Source organism: Fulmarus glacialis, unplaced genomic scaffold, assembly GCF_000690835.1.
Source record: "Fulmarus glacialis isolate BGI_N327 unplaced genomic scaffold, ASM69083v1 Scaffold6164, whole genome shotgun sequence".
Classification (NCBI taxonomy): Eukaryota; Metazoa; Chordata; class Aves; order Procellariiformes; family Procellariidae; genus Fulmarus; species Fulmarus glacialis.
Genome location: NW_009208561.1, coordinates 1 through 19,709, shown reverse-complemented (window position 1 = coordinate 19,709; position 19,709 = coordinate 1). Strand labels below are relative to the sequence as shown.

At 40.0% G+C, this 19,709-nt stretch overlaps 1 protein-coding gene across 1 annotated transcript; it reads left to right on the top strand.

Annotated features, from left to right (window-relative positions):
* Window positions 1–64: 64 nt before the first annotated feature.
* On the top strand, window positions 65–16,041 carry LOC104075865 (nucleolar pre-ribosomal-associated protein 1-like; the record flags this gene model as incomplete). Its single annotated transcript, XM_009576521.1, has 11 exons — window positions 65–204; window positions 1,607–1,758; window positions 3,846–3,978; window positions 6,125–6,221; window positions 7,838–7,923; window positions 9,859–9,984; window positions 11,799–11,929; window positions 13,067–13,262; window positions 14,559–14,696; window positions 15,089–15,262; window positions 15,891–16,041. Coding segments are annotated over 11 exons (1,524 nt in total), but the record flags the coding sequence as incomplete, so codon positions are not given.
* Between the last annotated feature and the right edge of the window lie 3,668 nt (window positions 16,042–19,709).

The window sequence follows — 19,709 nt, the reverse complement described above, 5'->3', positions numbered from 1 at the left end:
GGGGCGGTTGGTAGCGTGTCACACGCGAGGCGTTGGCTCCCCGGGTGAAACTCTCGCATTGCAGGTCTGGAGACTTTCGTCTCCGTTGCGAAGACGCTGCCGTCATCTGAAATATATGATGTCGTGGAGGGCTACGTAAAAATTTCCATGGAGTGTGCTGAAATATTCAAACTCTTGGACGGGGAAAGGAAGCCTGAAAGTGAAGTAAGTTGGCCGTGGGTATTACAGTTTAATGACTGGCTGCGTGCGTCCCGACTGGGAGGGGAACCGCCGAAGAAATGCTTTGCAGCATAAATAACTCTGATAATTTGGTATGGGTTTTGGTTTTTTTTTGTTTGGTTGTTTTTTTTTTTCTGGAAATCACAGTGGCAGAAGCACTGGTCAAATGGGAAATGTCCTTTTCAGTGCAAAGATGTGTCTGGATTTAATGATACACACAACCAGTAGTCCTGCCAAAATCAAGCTGTTAAGGTTCTTTAAATGTTATCAAAAGATCATTCATGAAATAAGGCGGTCAACAGAAGAAGTTAAGCAAACAAAAAAAAATAGTCCAGTGAAAGTAATTGTTTTTAGATAACTAGATGTTTTCCCGATACATAAGTATTTGTAGGAAGCCACTGGTAACGTTGACCTTGTTTTTCTCATCTGAGCTGAACACAATTTTTCCTCATCAGAATATGATGAATGAACTAAAGAATTAAAACACTCTTTTCACTGTGAATACTGGGGCAGCATTATTAACTTAAATCTGCTTACAATGTGAAGTTGGATAGTGTTCTTTTTAACCTCAACTTTTTGGTCTTTGCCTTAGATTATCATTTTTGTGTGCGTAATGATGACCTGTGTCATGTTCAATGACATGCTTTCTTCAAGACCCTTTTACTAATAGAGGCTAATACTTGTAATGAATACAGTCCCACTGCTGTGTGGACTCTGGATTCACCTAGAAGGAGTTAATTGCAAGACTGGAGCAGCTCAGATGGTTTTCTCTAGCACATTTCATTGTACACTTACTAACAGTTGTCTCTTGAAGCGTCGGTTCATTAGCCCTAGGCCTTGGCCTCCAGCTGGAAAAGGGCCTTCAAGATCCAACAGCCTGTGCTGAGATTTGCACTGCAGTGGTGTTTGCATCCCCAGAAGCGGCTGTTGTGCATATGCAGATAAATCATGCGTGTCGGTCTCAATTCACGTGTGAGGGGGGACCTTTTTTTGCGTTCAGTTCATTTGTCCAGGATTGTACAGGCCTTCGGTCAGCACGTTGGCTTGGGCTTCCAGAGGAGGTTGTCCCTCCATACGACTGAATTGCATGAGTTTAGCAACTGAAAAAAAAAGAGGAGTCGGCTGACCTCCTGTGGTTCTCTAGTCTTTCACATAGTACCTGTATAGGGGCTTCCTTGAAAATTTGCACTCTCAGAACTAATCCTTTAGAAGAGGAAGCATTAATTTGGGAGAGAATTTAGAAGTTAACTTTGACTTCATGTGTGGAAACTTTCCTCTTGTGGTGGGGTTACTCTTTTTTTAATGGTGTTTGTTACTGTTTGCTCAGCTAGTAATTTCAAACCGTACCTGATATTGGCAGATATTAACATATTTCTATATCTTACAGATGCTGTTAATCTTTCAAGCTCTAGAAGCCATTTTACTGAGGACAGCCACTGACCTCTCCCATTTTTCTGTTGTGGGAATGAACATAGTCAAAAAGTTGATTCATTCCTACATGAGATTGGTCTATGCTGCTTTGTATTCTGAAAATCACAAGTAAGTCTTCTCTGTACTGTTGCAGAGAATCTGTCGCTTGCTCTGAATTGATCCCGAGGGTCTGTCTGGGTCTTGCACATGTGTACAAGACATTCCAAAATTCATCTTGACTTATTGCTAATAATCCCCCTTTATTTAATGGTACTGTTCCACGTTTCATAAAATTGCACATGGAAGTCTTTGCAAGGTGGAAGCTCTGAAATAATACACAATCTAATGCTATTGCTAACTTTCCTGAGGCTGTAGTTTTCATCGGTTGTGCCTGTCCTAGTGAGAGGTAAAGCGGATGGTATCTTGAGTCCTGTTGTTTTAATGCTGCTTGGTTTGTGAAGTGAAATGTACTGCATGGAACAGGGAGGAATAGGCTTTCTTGTAGTTCACAGAGGCCAAGCAGTCTATCTTGTGATGGCAAAAAGCTGCTCTTGAGTGTTTTATTTCCCTGTATTTTTTGTAGTCAGATTTCCATGTTTATAATAGAATTTTTTCTTTCAGGCTGGCTTTTCTTCTGTAACTTATCCTATCTCTTAAATCCAAGGTCATTTTAGGCCGATTTAAGCACTCGTGTGTTATCTAGTCCAGTCTATACAACAATTTCTCGTGCTGTGTGGACAGGGTGAGAGAAGTTCCAAGTGCCAGAGAAATTTTAATACAAACCTGTGAGGAAGAGGAAGGGAGAGAAAAAAATAGAGACTGCAAATGACTTGTCCGAGGCCAATGACTTGTCTTTCCGTCTTTGGACAGGCCAGAATTAGAAAAGCATTTTCTGCTTTCCAGTTTGTGGACACAACCATGCTTCCTGCACCACTCAGTTGACTTTATTGCAACAAGCATTTTAACTGTACATAGAATCCCAAATATAGGGATAGGTATATTGTAAAATAAATTTTGAAACTATGCAAGATCTGCACTTCTTATTAAGCATTTAAAGATTACAGCTTTTGGAGAAATCCTTCTAGAACCTGCATAGAGGAGGCTGCAGATTTCTGATGGTATTCTGATGGTATATGCTCTGCTTTTTCTGTGCTACCTCCTTGATGTGCAAAGGGATTTTATTGTGGTGGTATGTGTGGATGGGATCTCTGCTTTAATCATATGGCTTTCTTGCAGATTGTTCATGAATGAGACATGACTGACAGATTCCAAAACCCTTAATGGGTGGTGGCTATTCAGGTGATGGAGGTCTGCAGACTTGTACCTGATGGCCCTGTCATGTTCCCATTGAAATAAATGGCAAACTCCCACAAATATAGGAGTTCTTAATTTTTGGCACTTTCTTCCTTTTACCCTACTTTATGAAGTGAATATCCAGCTTCTCCTTACAGCTTAATTTTTGGGAAGAATATAAACAGGCATTCCTTTTTCGCTTCTTCCTTCTCCCCTCCTTCCCAGTTGCCATTATCACTGCCTAAAATAATGGGTTTGGTTGTTTTAAATTCTTTTCTGTTTTCTCAGCCAAATTTTCCCAGTGGTCAGTGAGCAAGAATCAAAACTGAGTGTAGATCTTGGGATTTAGTTCATGACAAGACCACGCTGCATACTTAAACTGAAGAAAATCTCTGTCATTCAGCTAAAACACAAAAAATGCAGTCTTATTTTGGCCTGCGCTGTGTGTCCTTAACTTTAGCATCAGCTGTAGCTCCTACGGACCTGCTTGTGGCAGTAAAGCACATAAGCATTTGCAGGACTGGGGGCTCTGTCCAAGAAATAGATGCTTGTAGAAATAGGCTGTTAACAAAGAAGATCGAAGTTCTTTATGAATAGTGGAATAATGTGTGTTTGGCCTAAATCTGTATTGTGATGGTCATTAAAATGGTTGGTTACATATTCAAGTAAAGCTCCCATCAACTGCAGCGAGAGCTTTGCGTGACCGGGGATACTTTCCTAATGGCTATCTTGTTTGCTCGTGTTGGGACTGACTCAGAACTGCCTGAAACTCCTGAAGGCTTGGGTGGATGTTGGAGGTGGAGTGGGATAATTTCTTTTACAGGAAAAAGGTCTTTCTTTAAATTTTAATCTCTTGATTCAGTTGTTTGTATCACTGTCATCTTGGAAATAACCTGCAGGTTTTCCTCTGCCTTTTGTTTTAGGATGAGTCGAGCGTGCCTTACCCTGTTGTCAGCAATGGTGGCTCAGGGGCCAGATTCAGCAAGGGATGTGTATAGCCATTTTGATTTCAATAATAAGTTTCTGCCTGGATTATTGAAAAAAAGATGTAAGAAGGTAAATTAAGCTGCTCTGTGCCATGAAATGCTACACCATGGCTCCATCGGTTTTCTTCTGCCACGTATTTAAAACTAAGCTGTTGCCAAAGTCTCTTAGCCGTATTTTCGTCTGAAAGAATTTACCTCTTCCTTCCTGTCCTGCGTCAGGCTGAAATGCTTCTTGATTGTTTCTAATTGGCAGCAGAACTGATCTATGGGGCAAGGCTTCTCGTCTACTTATATAGGAAATCCCCAGCAGATGTTTCTGAGTATCTGCAACAGTGGGAGAGCTGGCCTGCACCCTTGAGGTATAGCTTGCTTCGTTTTCCAACCCGTGCTGGTCTTTCTCATCTTGTCAGGGTGGTGAGCTCCTTAGGATAACCTTGGTTTTATGCTGCTTTGTAGAATTTACTGCAAAACATCAAAGTGCCTTGTCTGTTTCTAATAAGCTGTGGTGAAATATGAATGTATAGTTTCTGTGGGCTACCCTTTTAATGTCTAAAAGGGAAAGTGATGGTAAACTTCTGAAAACTATTCAGTCGTGTTTAGGAAGAGCTCAGTCTTTTTTCCAATGCATGGATTGCGGTTTGGTCCCACTGAAATAAATGGAGGTTCTGCAGTTATAAAAATGGAGAGAGGATTTTGCCCAGTACTAGTACAGTCAGAGTAATTGCATTTGAAAATATAACCAATAGGTTTAAACAATCTCTTGGCGGAAATCCTTAAGGAAGATATGCGAGTGAGTAGAAAAAGTCACTCCTCTTTTTCCAAAAGGAACACTATTTCGTGTTTCCTCTCTATTTGCTAAAAATAATCAGGGTTGACCTGAACCAGTGTTTCAGAACAAGAATATTTACATTTCATTCCAAATACAAGTGTATAATAAATCCAATGTTATTTTCAATGCTGATAGATTGTTTCTAATTTTTAAAGATGACTTGCAGAATAAATGTGTATATTTGTGTTGGGTTTGTGCCATCTGTGGTGACAAATGAGACTGTAAAAGGTGGTTTCAGGGAGAAAGGTGTGTGTTTGTTTTTTTGCCTTTTACTTGATTGCTTTATAAACAATTTCGGGAATGTCAGATTTCATGTTTTTTGACCTTACTGCAGAAGTTGTCTTTAGGAGTACCTCCACTCCTTAAATTAAAATGCTTGGATGTAGGTAGTCTTTTGACCACAAACTTATTAGATATGCAAGTAAAGTACAAGCAAAAAAGTTTCCAGAAACCGATTGAAGATCTTACTCTTGCTCAGCTTTCAGTGAAATTATTATCACAACTGGCTGTCAGAGGTGGATTTTTAATACAAAAATATCAGGCCCAAAGCTTACAGCAAAATCATACTGCTTTCTCTTTTTTCTTCTTTCAGCCCTTTCATGAGTCGCTTTTGCCTTATGTTTAGCCTAGTCAGTATCTTCCTTCAGGCATTTTTACGTGCAACTTAATTTTGCACAGTAAGTTTCAAAAAATTGTAAGTCATGTTCATATCCTATGGTCCTTTTCCAGGCAAAGCTTTCATTTCTTCCACTGTGCCTGAATTTGTAGTTTTGTAACATACTAGCCCCTTTTTTAAGAGCTTTTTTTTTCAGCCGGTCTCAGTTGCATGACCTGGGTAGCTCCCTGAGCAGCTGTGATAGCTGGGAGATGTGTGTAATGCACTGCAGCTCAAAGATGTCAATGAGCAGCAGGAGTCCCCAAGACTGGCACTGCTCTGGAAGCCTGTGTAGTAAGAAATTGCAGCAGCACTACTGTCATTACCGTTCTTGAATGGTTTTGTGAATCGACCAGTGTACCAAGCAGTGCAGAAGTGAGGATGTTCAGTGACGCGTGTACAGGGTTTGGAATGAAACTACCATTAACATTTTCTTTTTTTTTTATTTATGGCCTATCTCGTATGTTGAGAATTGAAAAATATGTGAACTAGGACACCTTCCTTTTTGATGTTAACTTTAACAGACTGTGATCTGCTTAACGCAAGAAGTTTTTCAAATGAATATACTGTGGATGTATTGCATATACATATGTGTGTGGCTATGTGCAACATGTTTATAGAAGTTGTTTAATTTACCTGTTTATAGTTCTTGTAATGCTAATCAACTTCTGCAGTATTAATTTTGTGGTTGTGTACAATCTGTACGCTAGCAGTGCCTTTTATCTTTTTTAGGGGAGAACTGATGTCCGTATGGCCTATATTCAGTTTGCTCTCTCCTTTTTAATTGCTGGTGACAATGCAATCTTGACACAGGTGCTGGAATTAAAAGGTATTTCACAATTGCTTGTATTTTATTCTTTCTTGTTAAGGCAGAGTCTTTTATATGGGATAATAAATATGAGCTGATTCAAAATGTGAACCAGTTAAACAACACTAGTAAGAAAAAAAATACATATTTTTAATCTTATTACCTGAAAAGCTTTAAATTTCTTCAGAATTCTAATGAGTGCCTCTTCTGCCTGAGAATAATGTTTGCTATCTGCAAAAACTCTGGAAAAATAGGAAGCCCTTGGTGACACAGATGTAAAAAAGGTAAATGTAATATAGCTTTGAGCCATAGATTCAATAAGCAGAAAAAATCTTCATCGCCTCCAGCCTTGCTCATAACACAGTAATAGTGGATATCATAGAATCATAGAACACCAGGTTGGAAGGGATCTCGGGGATCATCTGGTCCAACCTTTCTTGGCAAAAGCACGGTCTAGACAAGATGGCCCAACACCCTATCCAGCCAAATCTTATAAGTGTCCAATGTTGGGGAATCCACCACTTCCCTGGGGACATTATTCCAATGGCATTGCATTAAAAATTTTTTAAAAAGTGTTAAAGACTATGTGTACTTTAGTTTCCTTTCTATTCTCATGCAGGACTACTGTTGTGTACTCCGTTAGACTGCTTTTTGTCAATGATTCAGGAGACCAGTGTAATGTCCTTTGCATCCTTTATGGAGGCATTACATGGGAGTGCAGTCCAGGAGTATGTTACACCCATGTCTCTTAGAGAAGGGAGTCAAACTGAACTGATGAAGAAGAGGATCCAGAAAGTTAAATCTTACATACAGTTGATCAATACTTGATCCCTTATGTGCTGAAGATAATGTAAAACCTCTGTTGACTTTAGTGATTTGAAATCTACTGCTGATGTTTTTCAAGTTGTGAATTGAGACCCTTGGTAAGATTATGAAAGAATTCAGAAGGGACCTAGTACTACTCTGAAAAAAAAAAAAAGAAGCCATTAGCTGGCAGCAGTTAATTTCTTCTGTGGTGAGGGACTGAGAACAGGCCATAATTATTTACTTCTATTGTTCATGCTACCCTGGGGACTGCTGATTTCCTTTAATTGCTAACAGTTGTTCAGTTCTTCTAGGACAGGGAATGGCAGTGCACACCTAGACCCAGTCAGCACAGCTGGCTTTCATTCCCCTGTAAGATACTGAAGTTCTCTGTAAATTGAAGTTCTCTAACTTTGGGATGCACAGGTGAGCCAAAAGATGATTCATGTCATTGGAGATGTAACCTCCAAACATTTGAGAATCACTTGGTGAAACAGTTGAGAATAGGCATTTACTCAAGTTTAAATACTGCACAGCACATTGAGGCCTGAAATATATTTGAAGTGACATGCTGTTGCAGTCAGTGTTAATAACCAAGTTGGCAAATTAGCTAGTTACGATGAGAGTAGGTTTAGCAGCATCACTTGTTCATCACTGTAGTTACAGACATATCATCCTTCTGAACTCTTGATTGCAGCCTTTTGGTTCATCCTTAAATATAACAGCAAGGTAAATAATATGACATTGAAGAGGAATGGGTATGAATTCCCTGAAGCGTTTTAGTATGAAAATAGCTTTCACATTTTCACTTAACATTTGAAATGTCTTCTTAGATTTCCTTCCAGATATTCTTCGTTCTGAAGTAAAGGAAGACAAAGTTTCTACTGTCAATCTTCTACTTTCCACACTGAGAACTAAGGTATGATATACTCTTGAAACTGCGTTGTCTCTTGTTTTCTATTTTCTTTGCTGCTGGAAACAGTTTTGCAGTAATTTCTCATAAAATGTACTGCTCTTTAAGATGTTGGCACTGTGCTGCTGCTGCAAAGTTTGTCAGTGTGTCCATTACTGATAATATTTGTTGGAGATTGATAGCTTGGCTGTATTACTGTTTCAGGACTGGAGATTGTTACGCTTTTCCAATGCCCTCTTTTAAAGGAAGTCCTTGCATAGCTTGTACTTGGATGCTAATTTCAGCTCATCTTTAGTGTGTGGTGTCCAACAGATACCGATTGTTTCATGGGTTGCGATTGCATCAGTGCCAAGTCTGAAGGTCAAAGGAACTGGAGTCTTTTTGGTGCTTCCAGTGACAGTAAGATTGGTCTGTAAATGAATGTGTCTCATGCCGAAATGGGGAGATCAGCTAGATTTGACTAGGTTTGTTAGCTCTGAACTAGGTAATGACATACAATCTTCTTTACAGGAGAAAAAGGATTTTGTGTTTTTAGTGTGGAGACTGTGACATGAAATGAGTTTCTAGGAGATGTCTGGTTGCAGTTGAAGGGTCTGTGGTACCGTTCCCCAACCAGTCGTGGCAGGGCTCCATTGAGGCCACATCCTGTGGTCCTGGTTATCTGGTCTTTGGACTTCGTTACTGTTGGGATGGCAACGTTTCTGCTGCAGGAGGTTAATTCGATCAAAGTTGTTTCTTGGTGGGATAGGGAAGTTTTATCATAAAATTGTCTTCCCAAGATCGGAGATGTTTTTGTGAAAAAGAAAGGGTACATTCCACCTGCTATCAGAAAGTACTGTTGGAGAGGTAAGTCTGCTCCTCTTTGAAGTTGTTTTTTCTGATTCATAGCAGACAGAAATAACCTCGTGATATAGCAGGGTTGAGACAGAAAACTTGAAAGCAGGAATTGCTGAAAGGCGTGAGAATTGGTTTAGTCTCAGCTGCCTTTCCTGTGCTCTGTTGTTCCTTAGCTTCTGAGCATGGCTGTGCCTCTTTCACTGTGATGCACCAGCTTATTGCTGCTATGGGTACAGCAACTGCGCCAGAGATTTTATTTCTATAAAAGTGTTCTTAAAAATGTTTTTAGTTCCAGTGTCTATGATTTTTGAATCTCTGTTTTGAATTACTGTAGCAATGTTGCACAAGCTGTTGTATGACCAATTGAGAGAATGAAGAAAAAATAGTTTCAAATTTAGAGTGTAACCATAAGAACCTGCCTCAGACTTAGGCTTTTCACAACTGTCAATTTAAAGCCAAAAATATTCTTTCATTTTTCTATTGCAATAACCTTGGAAGAAGAAGAAGAAAAAAGCTAGCATTTAAAAGTAAAATAAACCTCCTTGAAACTTTGTTTTCTAAATGAAGCTTTTCCCATGTGGGAATCATACATCATGTATGTTATGTTATTGATGAAACCTCATGCATTGTATGACTCCTTCAGTTTAGCCGGGAAAATAAGAATTAAAAAAATGAGGACAGGAGAACACAGTAGGAGAATTTTTGAGAACTTTCTCCACCATGTTTTCCCTTTCATTCAAACTTTATTTGTAGCAGGTTCTACCATCTCTACGAGCAGGTTTCCGTGATCCTAGTCTGTGGCTATGCTACTCTGAATATGTTCCATGCTCTTTAGTTGAACTTGAAAGTCTATCCTGTTCAGCATGTGCAGTGTTTGCAGAAGTTGGTGTAGAGTCCTATGGCTTCAACCACATCAAGATGGGAGCAGGAGCGTGTGAAAGAAGTGTTAACAGGACAGGCAGAACCTTTTGCCTGCTGCAGTGAGGAGAGTGAGCTGTGTGTGTACTAGAAGAATGGAGCATGTTGCTAATTTGCCATTATTTTGTGATAACTTGCAATAAATAGAAGAGTTGTTTATGTGTTTGTTTTTCTCATTGTTTCCAGGTGGTTCAAAATAAAAATATCACCAAAACCCAGAAGGTGCGCTTTTTTACTGCAGAAGTGTTGATTCACATAGCTTCACTTTACCGGTGGAATGGGATTACTGATGTCAGCCCTGGAGATTTAAAGGTCTGGTAACTTACTTCTTTGTAACCCCTAGTCCTTGTCCTGCCTTTTTTTTTTTTTTTCCTCTTGGAGCCCACAGGTTTTGAAATAGCTCATCAAGGTTAGAGTAACTGGGAGCTCAAGAAGAGGTATCTGCTGAGGCTACTTAAAGAGAAACCCTGACTTTCTGCCTCTTCTCACCGCTCGAGGAAGAGAGTTCGTTTCCCCTCCCTGATTGCCAGAACTGCAGTGCAGATCTGTGAACCAGGGAGAACTGGGGCTTTTGGGTGCGAATACCATATTCCATTGCCTGGATACATTTGTGCCTCTATAGGAGAATATATCAGAAGCAATGTTCTTACCACATGCCTCATTCCCATCCTACACGCTGATCTGATATGAGAGCTAAACTCCCAAGATGGTTGCCAGCCTTTTCAGCTTGCATTGTTTGAGAGGTTGGCAGTGTTTCTGAGGGCTGAGCTGTTACTGATTCTACTGGTCCATGAAATCACATTCCTAAAACCATAGGTGAGGCAAGGATCAGGGCAGTAGCTGGTGGGTGTGTGTTAGTACTGCAGATGTTTTGTCATCTTCTCCTCATAAATAGGTTACATTTTTGCTTTTTTATTTTTCTTAATTATGTAATCTCTTCCCCCGGCCCTTTCCCTGTGGGAATATCTAAGGCATGGCTGTAAGCCCCATGCAAAGCAGTAGAAAGACTTCTATGCTTCCACGGGGTTTTGGCTGCAGACTTTTCACCTTTGTGTTGATTAACGCTGGATCTTTAGAAGCCCAACCATTCTTCTTCAAAACTTCTAACGCTGAACAACTGCCGCCTTATACTTCCTCTACTGGATGTTTATGCCTGTGCCGTTCCAATCCTGATGTATTGTAAACACCTTTTGGAGGAGGTCTGTTTCTAGTAGGTGTCTTCGGAGCTATGCAAATCTATGATCCTATTAATAAATATGCATTTCAGTTTTGAGTAATTTTAAATTCTTGCAATTCCGTGCAGTCCTTGTGAGTCATATGGTTTGTGATTTCCTAACCATAATTGTCAAGGGACTTCTCATTCGTAGGGATCTTGAGCTGTGCTGTTTGTAAAAGGTTAAGGGAATCTGGGTTCACTTTTTTTTTTGTTGTTCTTTTTGTTTGACATGGGTATTTGGTCACTTCTTCCGTTTTTGTACGGTGACTGTGATGGCATTGATGCCACACCTCCTTTCTCTGAAGTGTTGGCATATTCAGTGCGTTGTTAGCTATCCAGCTTTCTTGCCCTATATTAAAGTTGTTCCATCTTCTGCCAAATTGGCCCAAAAAACATAAACATGCTTTTTCACATGCTTTATGCTGAAGGCTTCAGTGATTTTTTTTGGTCTTTCTGAACTTCCTCATAGTGAACCTGGCCTGTAAGGTTGAAAGTTGGTTATTTCAGATTAAATATTAGATCCTTGGCTTCCAAGTCCCAGGATGGCCTTGCCCCATTTATGTAAGGTTTATATCATTACTTTTCTTTAGCTTGACTTTTCCCTATCTTGTTCTGTCTGGCTTCTTAGCAAAAAGCCCTAAGTCAGTAATGCCCTGCAGATAGTACATATGTATGTGAATTTGGTACATTTGGTTTGCTTTCCTTGAAACAAAAAAGATTGTAATATTTAATGTGTTTAATACAGAAACTGAAATTTGTCTTGTTAATCTGAACAAAAGCCAAACTATCTTTTAGCATTTCTGTATAAAAGGAGCTTCATAAAATTTAGAGAAGAGTGAAACTGATGTAAGATTTTCTTCTGTGATACCAAAAATCATATGCCTTTTTTACTCCTTTTTGGTTTTTATAGATGACTCAAGGTTCTGAAGAGGTGGGAAAGATGATGGTACGGGAACTTGTTCATAATTTCTTAATGGACCTCTGCTGCTCTCTGAAACATGGCATAACTTTCTATGATCCAAGTCTTGGAACTTCTGGCAAGTAAGTCACCAGACAGATGAGACTGTATGTGTACTTTCTGCTAGGAACAAGAGAGACCTCACTAGTTATCTTGTCTGCCCTTGCAGGCCTTTGCCAGTAACTTCACTGCTTCTCTCTCTCTTCTGTGGCAGAAGAAATAAGTATGTTGGGGTTTTTTGTTGTTTTTTGTTTTTAACTTCACAAGGTCAAGTTGGATCTCCTTATACCTCTGTCTACTAGAGTAGAGAGTGCTCTGCCCTATTCATAGGGGCTTAGGCAATGATTGTGTTTCTCTGAGCCATCTCCATGAATAACTAGATAACAAGTCTCTTATTGTAAGGTGTGATTTGGATCATAGATATTTTTTTTTTTTTTTGAGGTGACAATAAAGCATCAGAGCTGCAGTGTAAACCAGATGGTAGTAAAATACCTAGTCTAATTTACATTTTGTAGAACCAGGTGTGGTTTATCCCAGGTTTTGGCAAAATGTCAACATTGATTTCAGTAGTGCCAGAATTTGGCCTGCAACACCTGATCTGGAAGCACCTATTTGCCCTACTGTTTCCATTTGCGAACTAGTTAAAATATGTGTGCACTAAAATTATAACTGATAGAGAAAATAATTGAGACTCTTGTAATTCCATGGAGGAGTTCTCATAGGGTGAGTTCATCGCATTAGCTGGGCAAAGAAGGTACTAGATTGTAGGAGCAGGTACTGATACTGAGTGGTGCTAGAGCAGGTTGTTTCTTGCTTTGAGCAAAATTTTACCTGGTATTCGTCTGGTATCTGCAGTATTCTCACTTTGTTTAGGGACATACAGAAGTAAACTTAAAAAAAAGGACTGAAAGACCACAAAAAATACTTCCAAGTTTAATACTAAGTTTTAATTCTACATTTTTAGCTTTGTGAAGTTTGGTTAGAATATTTCTGAAACATTGTGGGTTTAATTAAAAGTAATTACTCTTTGTCATGCAGAAAACCTGGAGGTAAATTAAGTTCTTGCTTTTCTGAGTATAAACTCAAGTTATGCCAGCAGTGTGAGAGGTCTTGCCTTGAATTTATCCCAGGAACAGTTAGAGGAGTTGCAGAGTTAGCATCACATGTGAAGTATCGAAACAGGGATTTCTTTTTTGAAGTATTTTTTTTGTCTTCAATAGGGGAGGAAATGTGGTACTTCTGCGCTTCCTGCTCGGTTTAAAAACTGCAACAGAAGATGAAATGGTTGCTGATCTCATGGTGAATATTCTTAAAGTATGCCCAGATTTATTGAATAGATACTTTAAGGAGACCCGGTATTCCTTTGTTCCTAGACTGAAGTCAGCTTGGATGGACAATATGAAGTTACTCAAAAAGGTAAGAGTGTGGATGATGCACACCACCTCTCCATAGAAATCTGCAATCCCAATGCTCTTTTTTTCCTCCAAAAATTGAAGTATTTTTTGTTAAACAGTACTGCAGAATCACACTAAATTGTAATAGGAAAGATGGTAAAGTCAAACATTCCTGACCTACAGAAAAGTTACCAAGCAAAAGAACTTGGTAGTAGATTGGTAAGCCTGCCTTTGATTGCGTTTATTGCAGATAGATATTATAATGTCATTCCTTTGTAAAACTTGTTACAATTTGGTACTGTGCCTTACAGAGCCTGGCCAGCCTGTGGTGTGGCCGTGTTAGGTATAAACTAACTCTGAATTCATGATCTTAGCTGAGGTCTTCCTAGTAACAAGGAACAAGATTTCATTGATTTCAGAGGAACTAAGCTGAGGATCAGCAAGTGGGGTTTTTTGTTTTTGTTCAGAAGCAGCTGTTCTGTATCAGAGGAAACTCTCATGTCTGAAGATGTGTTGTGTTCACAGCTGTAAATGCACAGTGCTTTAGAGTTTATTAAAATCACTAAAAAGCAGACAGGCACAATGTTTCATAAATAATGATTTTAAAAACAAACCAGTCCAACAGCGGGGAAGTTAGGTGGCTGAGGTTTAAGTGAGCTAAACAGGAAGGACTTAATGGTTCTGAAATAAGACCATTGATTACTGTAGGTATGTTAGGAAAGAAGCAGCAGGATGCTGTTAAATGTCGAAGATGGTAAACAGAGGAGGGGGGAAATGGCATCCTGTTTTCTGTGGGTGCTGAGGAAAATGAGCCATGGCTCAGAGCCACAGCTGCCTTAAAAAGTGTAGACGTAGAGTGAGTTGGAAGGTCATTTGGTAAAAAGCCATGCTCAGCAGGAGGCTGTATAAACATTTAACTAAACCAGGAAAGAAGGAATTGGCATAAGAAGCAGTAGGAAACATCACGTTGATGGTACGTGTTTTAAGATGCAGCAACATCGAAGCTCAGCTAGAAAAACCTTTTGTCCTTTCTGAGTGTTCCTCTGACTCTTTGCTTTAGCTTAAAATGGGCAAGTAGGATCTGTAGTCTGTTTGTTGAAAAGGGGTGGCCTTTAGCGGGGGTGCAGGTCGCATACAGATGTTCCATTTAGTTGAATAGGAGTCTGGGGGATGCACTGTAGCATTTCTGCATAAAAATTGATATTTAGTGCTGTCATTACTTTTGATAAGTCAAAGCCCTTCTGTAAAATGCTCCCCAGAAGAAGCTGTTATCTCAAGGGCTATATCAATGTTGATTAAATTGTTATTTTTATTTTAGATCTATGAGGCTCAACCAGAGATTTCCAATTCTTTTAAGACTTCAGAGTTTATTCCTCTTCCCAGGATGCTTTCTATGGTGATGGTAACAACAGTCCCTGCAGTGTGCAATAAAATAATGTTCACCCAAGGACTAAATGTAAGACCAGTCTATAGTATTTCAGTGGATTTTTCTGTCCTCATTAATACTGTTTGATTTAATGTATGATCATCGAAGAAGTTTCTTAAGTTGGTTAGTTACATACATTTTATATTGTCTGTCCCAGCATAAAGCTGGCTTGGGGAAGCACTGGAAAATCAATTAAAATCCATTGATACTGCTTATAAGAGCCATTCACAAGCACCAGTGCTGCCAATGATCACTAGTGGTTTAGGTTGGGAACCTGAAAACCTACAGATTCTTTCCTGCAAGCCAAGATTTAGGAAATAATTAATTCATTAACAAATTGTAACATATATTCAGAGTACAGATTATGTGCAAAGCACAAGAGGAAGCAATGAAATGTCATTAATTCAACTTCCTTCTTTCAGTTACCCAGCACAGTAGTGAAGCACAGCATACTGTCACTTGTATCAATGGTTCTGAGAAGAGCCTTGAAGAATATTGAGTATTGTTTGAATGAAGAAACTTGGCAAAAGTCAGAAATCTATACACTGTCAATGATGCAGGAATTTGTACAGCTGTACAGAGAAGCCATCAGCAAGGTACAAAATAAAAAGAAAACTGGGGTATAACATGAGTCATTTTGCAGCAGATAACTACTCATCTGCACTTTCTCCCGAAGTGTTTGCAGCCTGGGAGCCAGGAGACAGTACCTCTGAGCAGCAGGAGGGGGAACGCCGTGGGTAAAAAGGTGTTAATAACTGGTGTGGTAGTAGACTACATTTTCTAACAAAGCTGGCTGATGTAAATGCAAATAAAATTTTGTTGTGAGACAAATTTGTAACACTGGCATCTATTGTGCTGCAAATGAATTCCAAGAGCAGGCTCAGAAGCAAATTCGCCTCCTGGTTCAAGTAAATTGTAGCCAGCAGAGTTCATTCGGAGTTAGAAGTTACTAGACAAGGTAGCATTTGGGTTGAAAATATACCATGAGGATGAAGAACCAAACGTAATTTTTTTACAGAAAACATTTTCAGAAAAGTGTTCTTTCCAGTATTTATGTTCTGCAGAAGTGAAAGTACACTACTTGATTTTCCAATTGCATATAAGATCAGTTCTAACCTTTGTGAAGGGCAGCAAATCCTCATGTTGGTTCGTTGTGAATATTTTTATCACAATAGCTTTGTCTCACGCAGGAGAGCTATTGCAATTTACTCTTTCTGCTTCTAGCTTTTACCAGACATGAACAATATAGTGGCTGTCTGGCAGTCCCTTCTGAAGCAAGGGAGAGAACACCACGATGGCCAAGAGGAGAAAAGGGAAAGTGATATCTCCACTGTGAAGGCAATGACTGAGACAGCAGAAGTTGCTGAACAGCATGGTAGGCTGTTACTCCTTCTTACATGTGTGTGAATGGGTGTTGTGAAATCCTCATCCCATGTAAGGTAGTTAACTTCAGCAGAGTCCAGGTGTCACTTGTGCATTTACTATTCATCTTTGCTTTGTTTGGTTCTTTGGGCACTTTAATTCTGACCAGTGTCAGAATTGCCTAAGAACACAGTTTGACAAATAGGCTGCCATTCCTACTAGGAGGTTAAGCATTTTGCCTTTCTGCTGTCACAGAGTCACAGAATGGTTGAGGTTGGAAGGGACCTCTGGAGGTCATCTTGTCCAACCCCCCCTCCCTAAACCTGGTTGCCCAGGACCATGTCCAGACAGCTTTTGAATATCTCCAAGGATGGAGACTCCAACAACATCTCTGGGCAACCTGTGCCAGTCCTCGGCCACCCTTACAGTAAAAAAGCGTTTCCTGATGTTCAGAGGAATCCTCCTGTGTTTCAGTTTCTCATTGCCTCTGGTCCTGTCACTGGGCACCACTGAAAAGAGCCTGGCTCTGTCCTCTTTGCACCCTCCCTTCATGTATTTATATACGTTGACAAGATCACCCTGAGCCTTCTCTTCTCCAGGCTGAACAGTCCCAACTCTCCCTGCCTTTCCTCGTAGGAGAGATGCTCCAGTCCTTGGCTTTCCTTGGCTTTTTAAAGGACTCTCTGCAGTATGTCTGTCTCTGTCTTGTACTGGGGACCCCAGAACTGGACACAGCACTCCAGGTGTGGCCTCACCAGCGCTGAATAAAGGGGAAGGATCACCTCCCTTGACCTGCTGGCAACGCTTTGTCTAATGCAGCCCAGGATACTGGTAGCCTTCTCTGTGGCAAGGGCACATTGCTGGCTTGTGTTCAACCTGGACCCCCAGATCCTTTTCTGCTAAGCTGCTTTCCGGCTGGGTGGCTCCCAGTGTGTACTGGTGCATGGGGTTGTTTCTCCTCCGGTGCAGGACTCTGCAGTTCCCGCTGTTGAACTTAACTCTCCTGTCCTTGACCCTTTTATGCTAGTAGGAGTATTTTGCAGCCACACGATAAAACAGGCAGGGAAACTGATATGCCTGAAAAATACTTTTTTGAGGATTTTAGTTTGGCCAAGTTGTTTTACCATGAGATCATTTTTTTGAAGCAGTTAGTTACTGTGGCTACACAAATGCTTGTGTTGCTGTAGCACAGGGTTAGAAACATGCAAGTGTTGGAAGAAGGGGAGAGGGTTGGAGTGAATGCTTCAGTTTTCCTCTCTCAAAACCAGTGTCCCTCTTGAAGGACTTGCTTTCATAGTCCCGTTGCAGGGAACTGGAAGCTTTAGTACTCTCTGTAGCTTGGCTATATAGACTGAAGATAAATCTACAGCCAGTTTCATGCCCTCCACAGGGCATATTCCACAGTGAGACTTCCTGGAGCAGAGAGTTTTTCAGTGTATGTCCTTCTGTGTGTGGCTTTGGGCAGCAAAATAGGTGTCAACGTTGACACTCCAAGGCTCCTTATTGGTAGAGTGCCTGCTGAAACCAATGGAGCAGCTAATCTCTAAAGTACTGTAGTTGTAGTTTCTCTGCATACTAGGGTGATAATACTGTATCACTTACTCTCAGCTCACCTTTTACAGCTTTATTTGCACTGTGGCCGCTAGAGAATTCTTTTTTAATGGGAGTTGAGACTCAGGCAAAGACAAAAGTTTATGCATGGCATCCATCCAGTTCTTCATAGCTCCCTGAGGGAGACCCAGTTAACAGGAAAAATGTAGGTGTTAAAAAAAGTTTTGGCTGCCCTTCACTTATTTTGCTTCCTTTCGTTAGTGACTGGATAACAAGTAGCTTTTATGCGTCCTCATGTTATAAACTAAAAGAATATTTAGCTGCTGAAATAGGTTTTCTTAAGAAGTAAACGGCTGCCTTAGCTGGGGTTGGTGTTTCTCTCATACAGATATTTGTAGTCTTCCTCTTGCCAAGAGTCACATTGAGAAAGTATTATTTTGAAAGAGGGAAGGGAAAGAAAGAAACCTTTAACTGAAGTAATAGATTAGTAATAAATTAGTGTACTGTCTCCTGCACTTCCCCAGTCAAACCTACCTGGCATTAGGTAAAAATAGTGTCCCCAGAAACCAGCAGCATGACCATATCCTTTCCTTCACTTTTTTCTGTTGTTCAGCCTTAAATTGAACAGCAGTGGGACTGATTGGATTCTTATAGTGAGTGTTAAAATGTTGAGGTTGTCTTTTATATGTGTGAGCACTTTTGAATCAAATTAGAAATGGCAGCTGCCAATTTAAGCACTGAATAGGCTGATTTAGTTTTCAAAGTATTCACACAGGAATGCTGGGGAAGGAAACTGGGGATTCCATGTTTTTTTTCTGTTTCTTCTTGTTAGTGAGGAAGATAACTGATCATTTCATAGGTGAGTCTATTGAAAATACAGTTAGTAATTCTCACGTGTGATAATGTAGGTGCTACACTGTGCTCTCTTGGTATGAAGGAAGGAGAAACTAATTATGTAAACACTTTGTTTAGGTACAGATGATGTCGAGACACTGTTTCTGAAAGCTGCACTGCTTCAGGTCATATGCCTTTATCAGAAGGTTGTGCCCCACTTGGTAGCACGGAGCAACTTTGATTTTAGTAAGCTGCTAAAAGGTATGTGATGGGTATTCCTATTACCTTCATTGCTTTCTCTGGCTGTTTACAAAGTCCACAGCAGAAGGCAATGTTTGCTCTTCTGTGTAGATAGAGAAAGAACTGTTTTCTAAAAAGTAAACCATTTTAGTTTCTTCATTGTGTTGGCATTTATTGTTGCTATTTCTGCGTGCTCTGGCCCTCTGCCCTCTTAAACTCCATAGCTGCTCTGCTACACTCAGTTGTTGTAGGTGGTAGGTTGCGCTACAGTCTTCCTCTTTGTGTGTTGTATTCTTGCAAAAATTTGGTTTTTATGGGGTTTTAATTCTAACGTTTCTGGGGAGGATTTATGTCCAACTCTTAATGAGATTTGGGGGTGTTATTCTTCCAGACCTATGTGAACAATCCTACATAAGTAAGTTATTTCCAAACTCTTACTAGCCGCAATGATACAGATTTTTTTTTTTAACAGTGTAGTTCACAGAAAGTTTGGGGTGGGGGGAAAAGCACATACTAATTCACCAGTCTCCTCTGGAAAATCTTCTTGACATTCAAGTATTTTTTCCATTTGCTATGTTTTGAATTATTTTATCATAGTTTGGCAGTGTGTGGGGAGAAGAACAATATTCTTTATGGTATTATCTCCTGTGGGAAATCTATATGAGGAAGCACTTTAGCAATATTGTTGTATTTTTGTCTCTGAAGTCATGTTCACGGAGGGTATTCCTCTTCATGCAGCAGAAGTAAACAGAGACGTTCTGTACCTGCTTAATGCAGCAAGGATGATGAGCCACAAATTATGGACTGTGGGCAAGATCCACCAATACTGTTTGTGGTACAATAAATACAGCCATTTAAAATTGAGACTGGAAGAGAGACCAGAATGTTGTTTTGGTATCATTGCTGTCTGTGGGCCACCAGAACTTGTAGGCCACCAAGCTAGAGCAACTATCTATGTTTTAGGCAGGTCTGGGATGTGTAAGAATGGGAGTTACGTAAATGCCTTAATTAAAGTCTGTCAGGGGAAAAAATCATAGAATCATTTAGGCTGGAAAA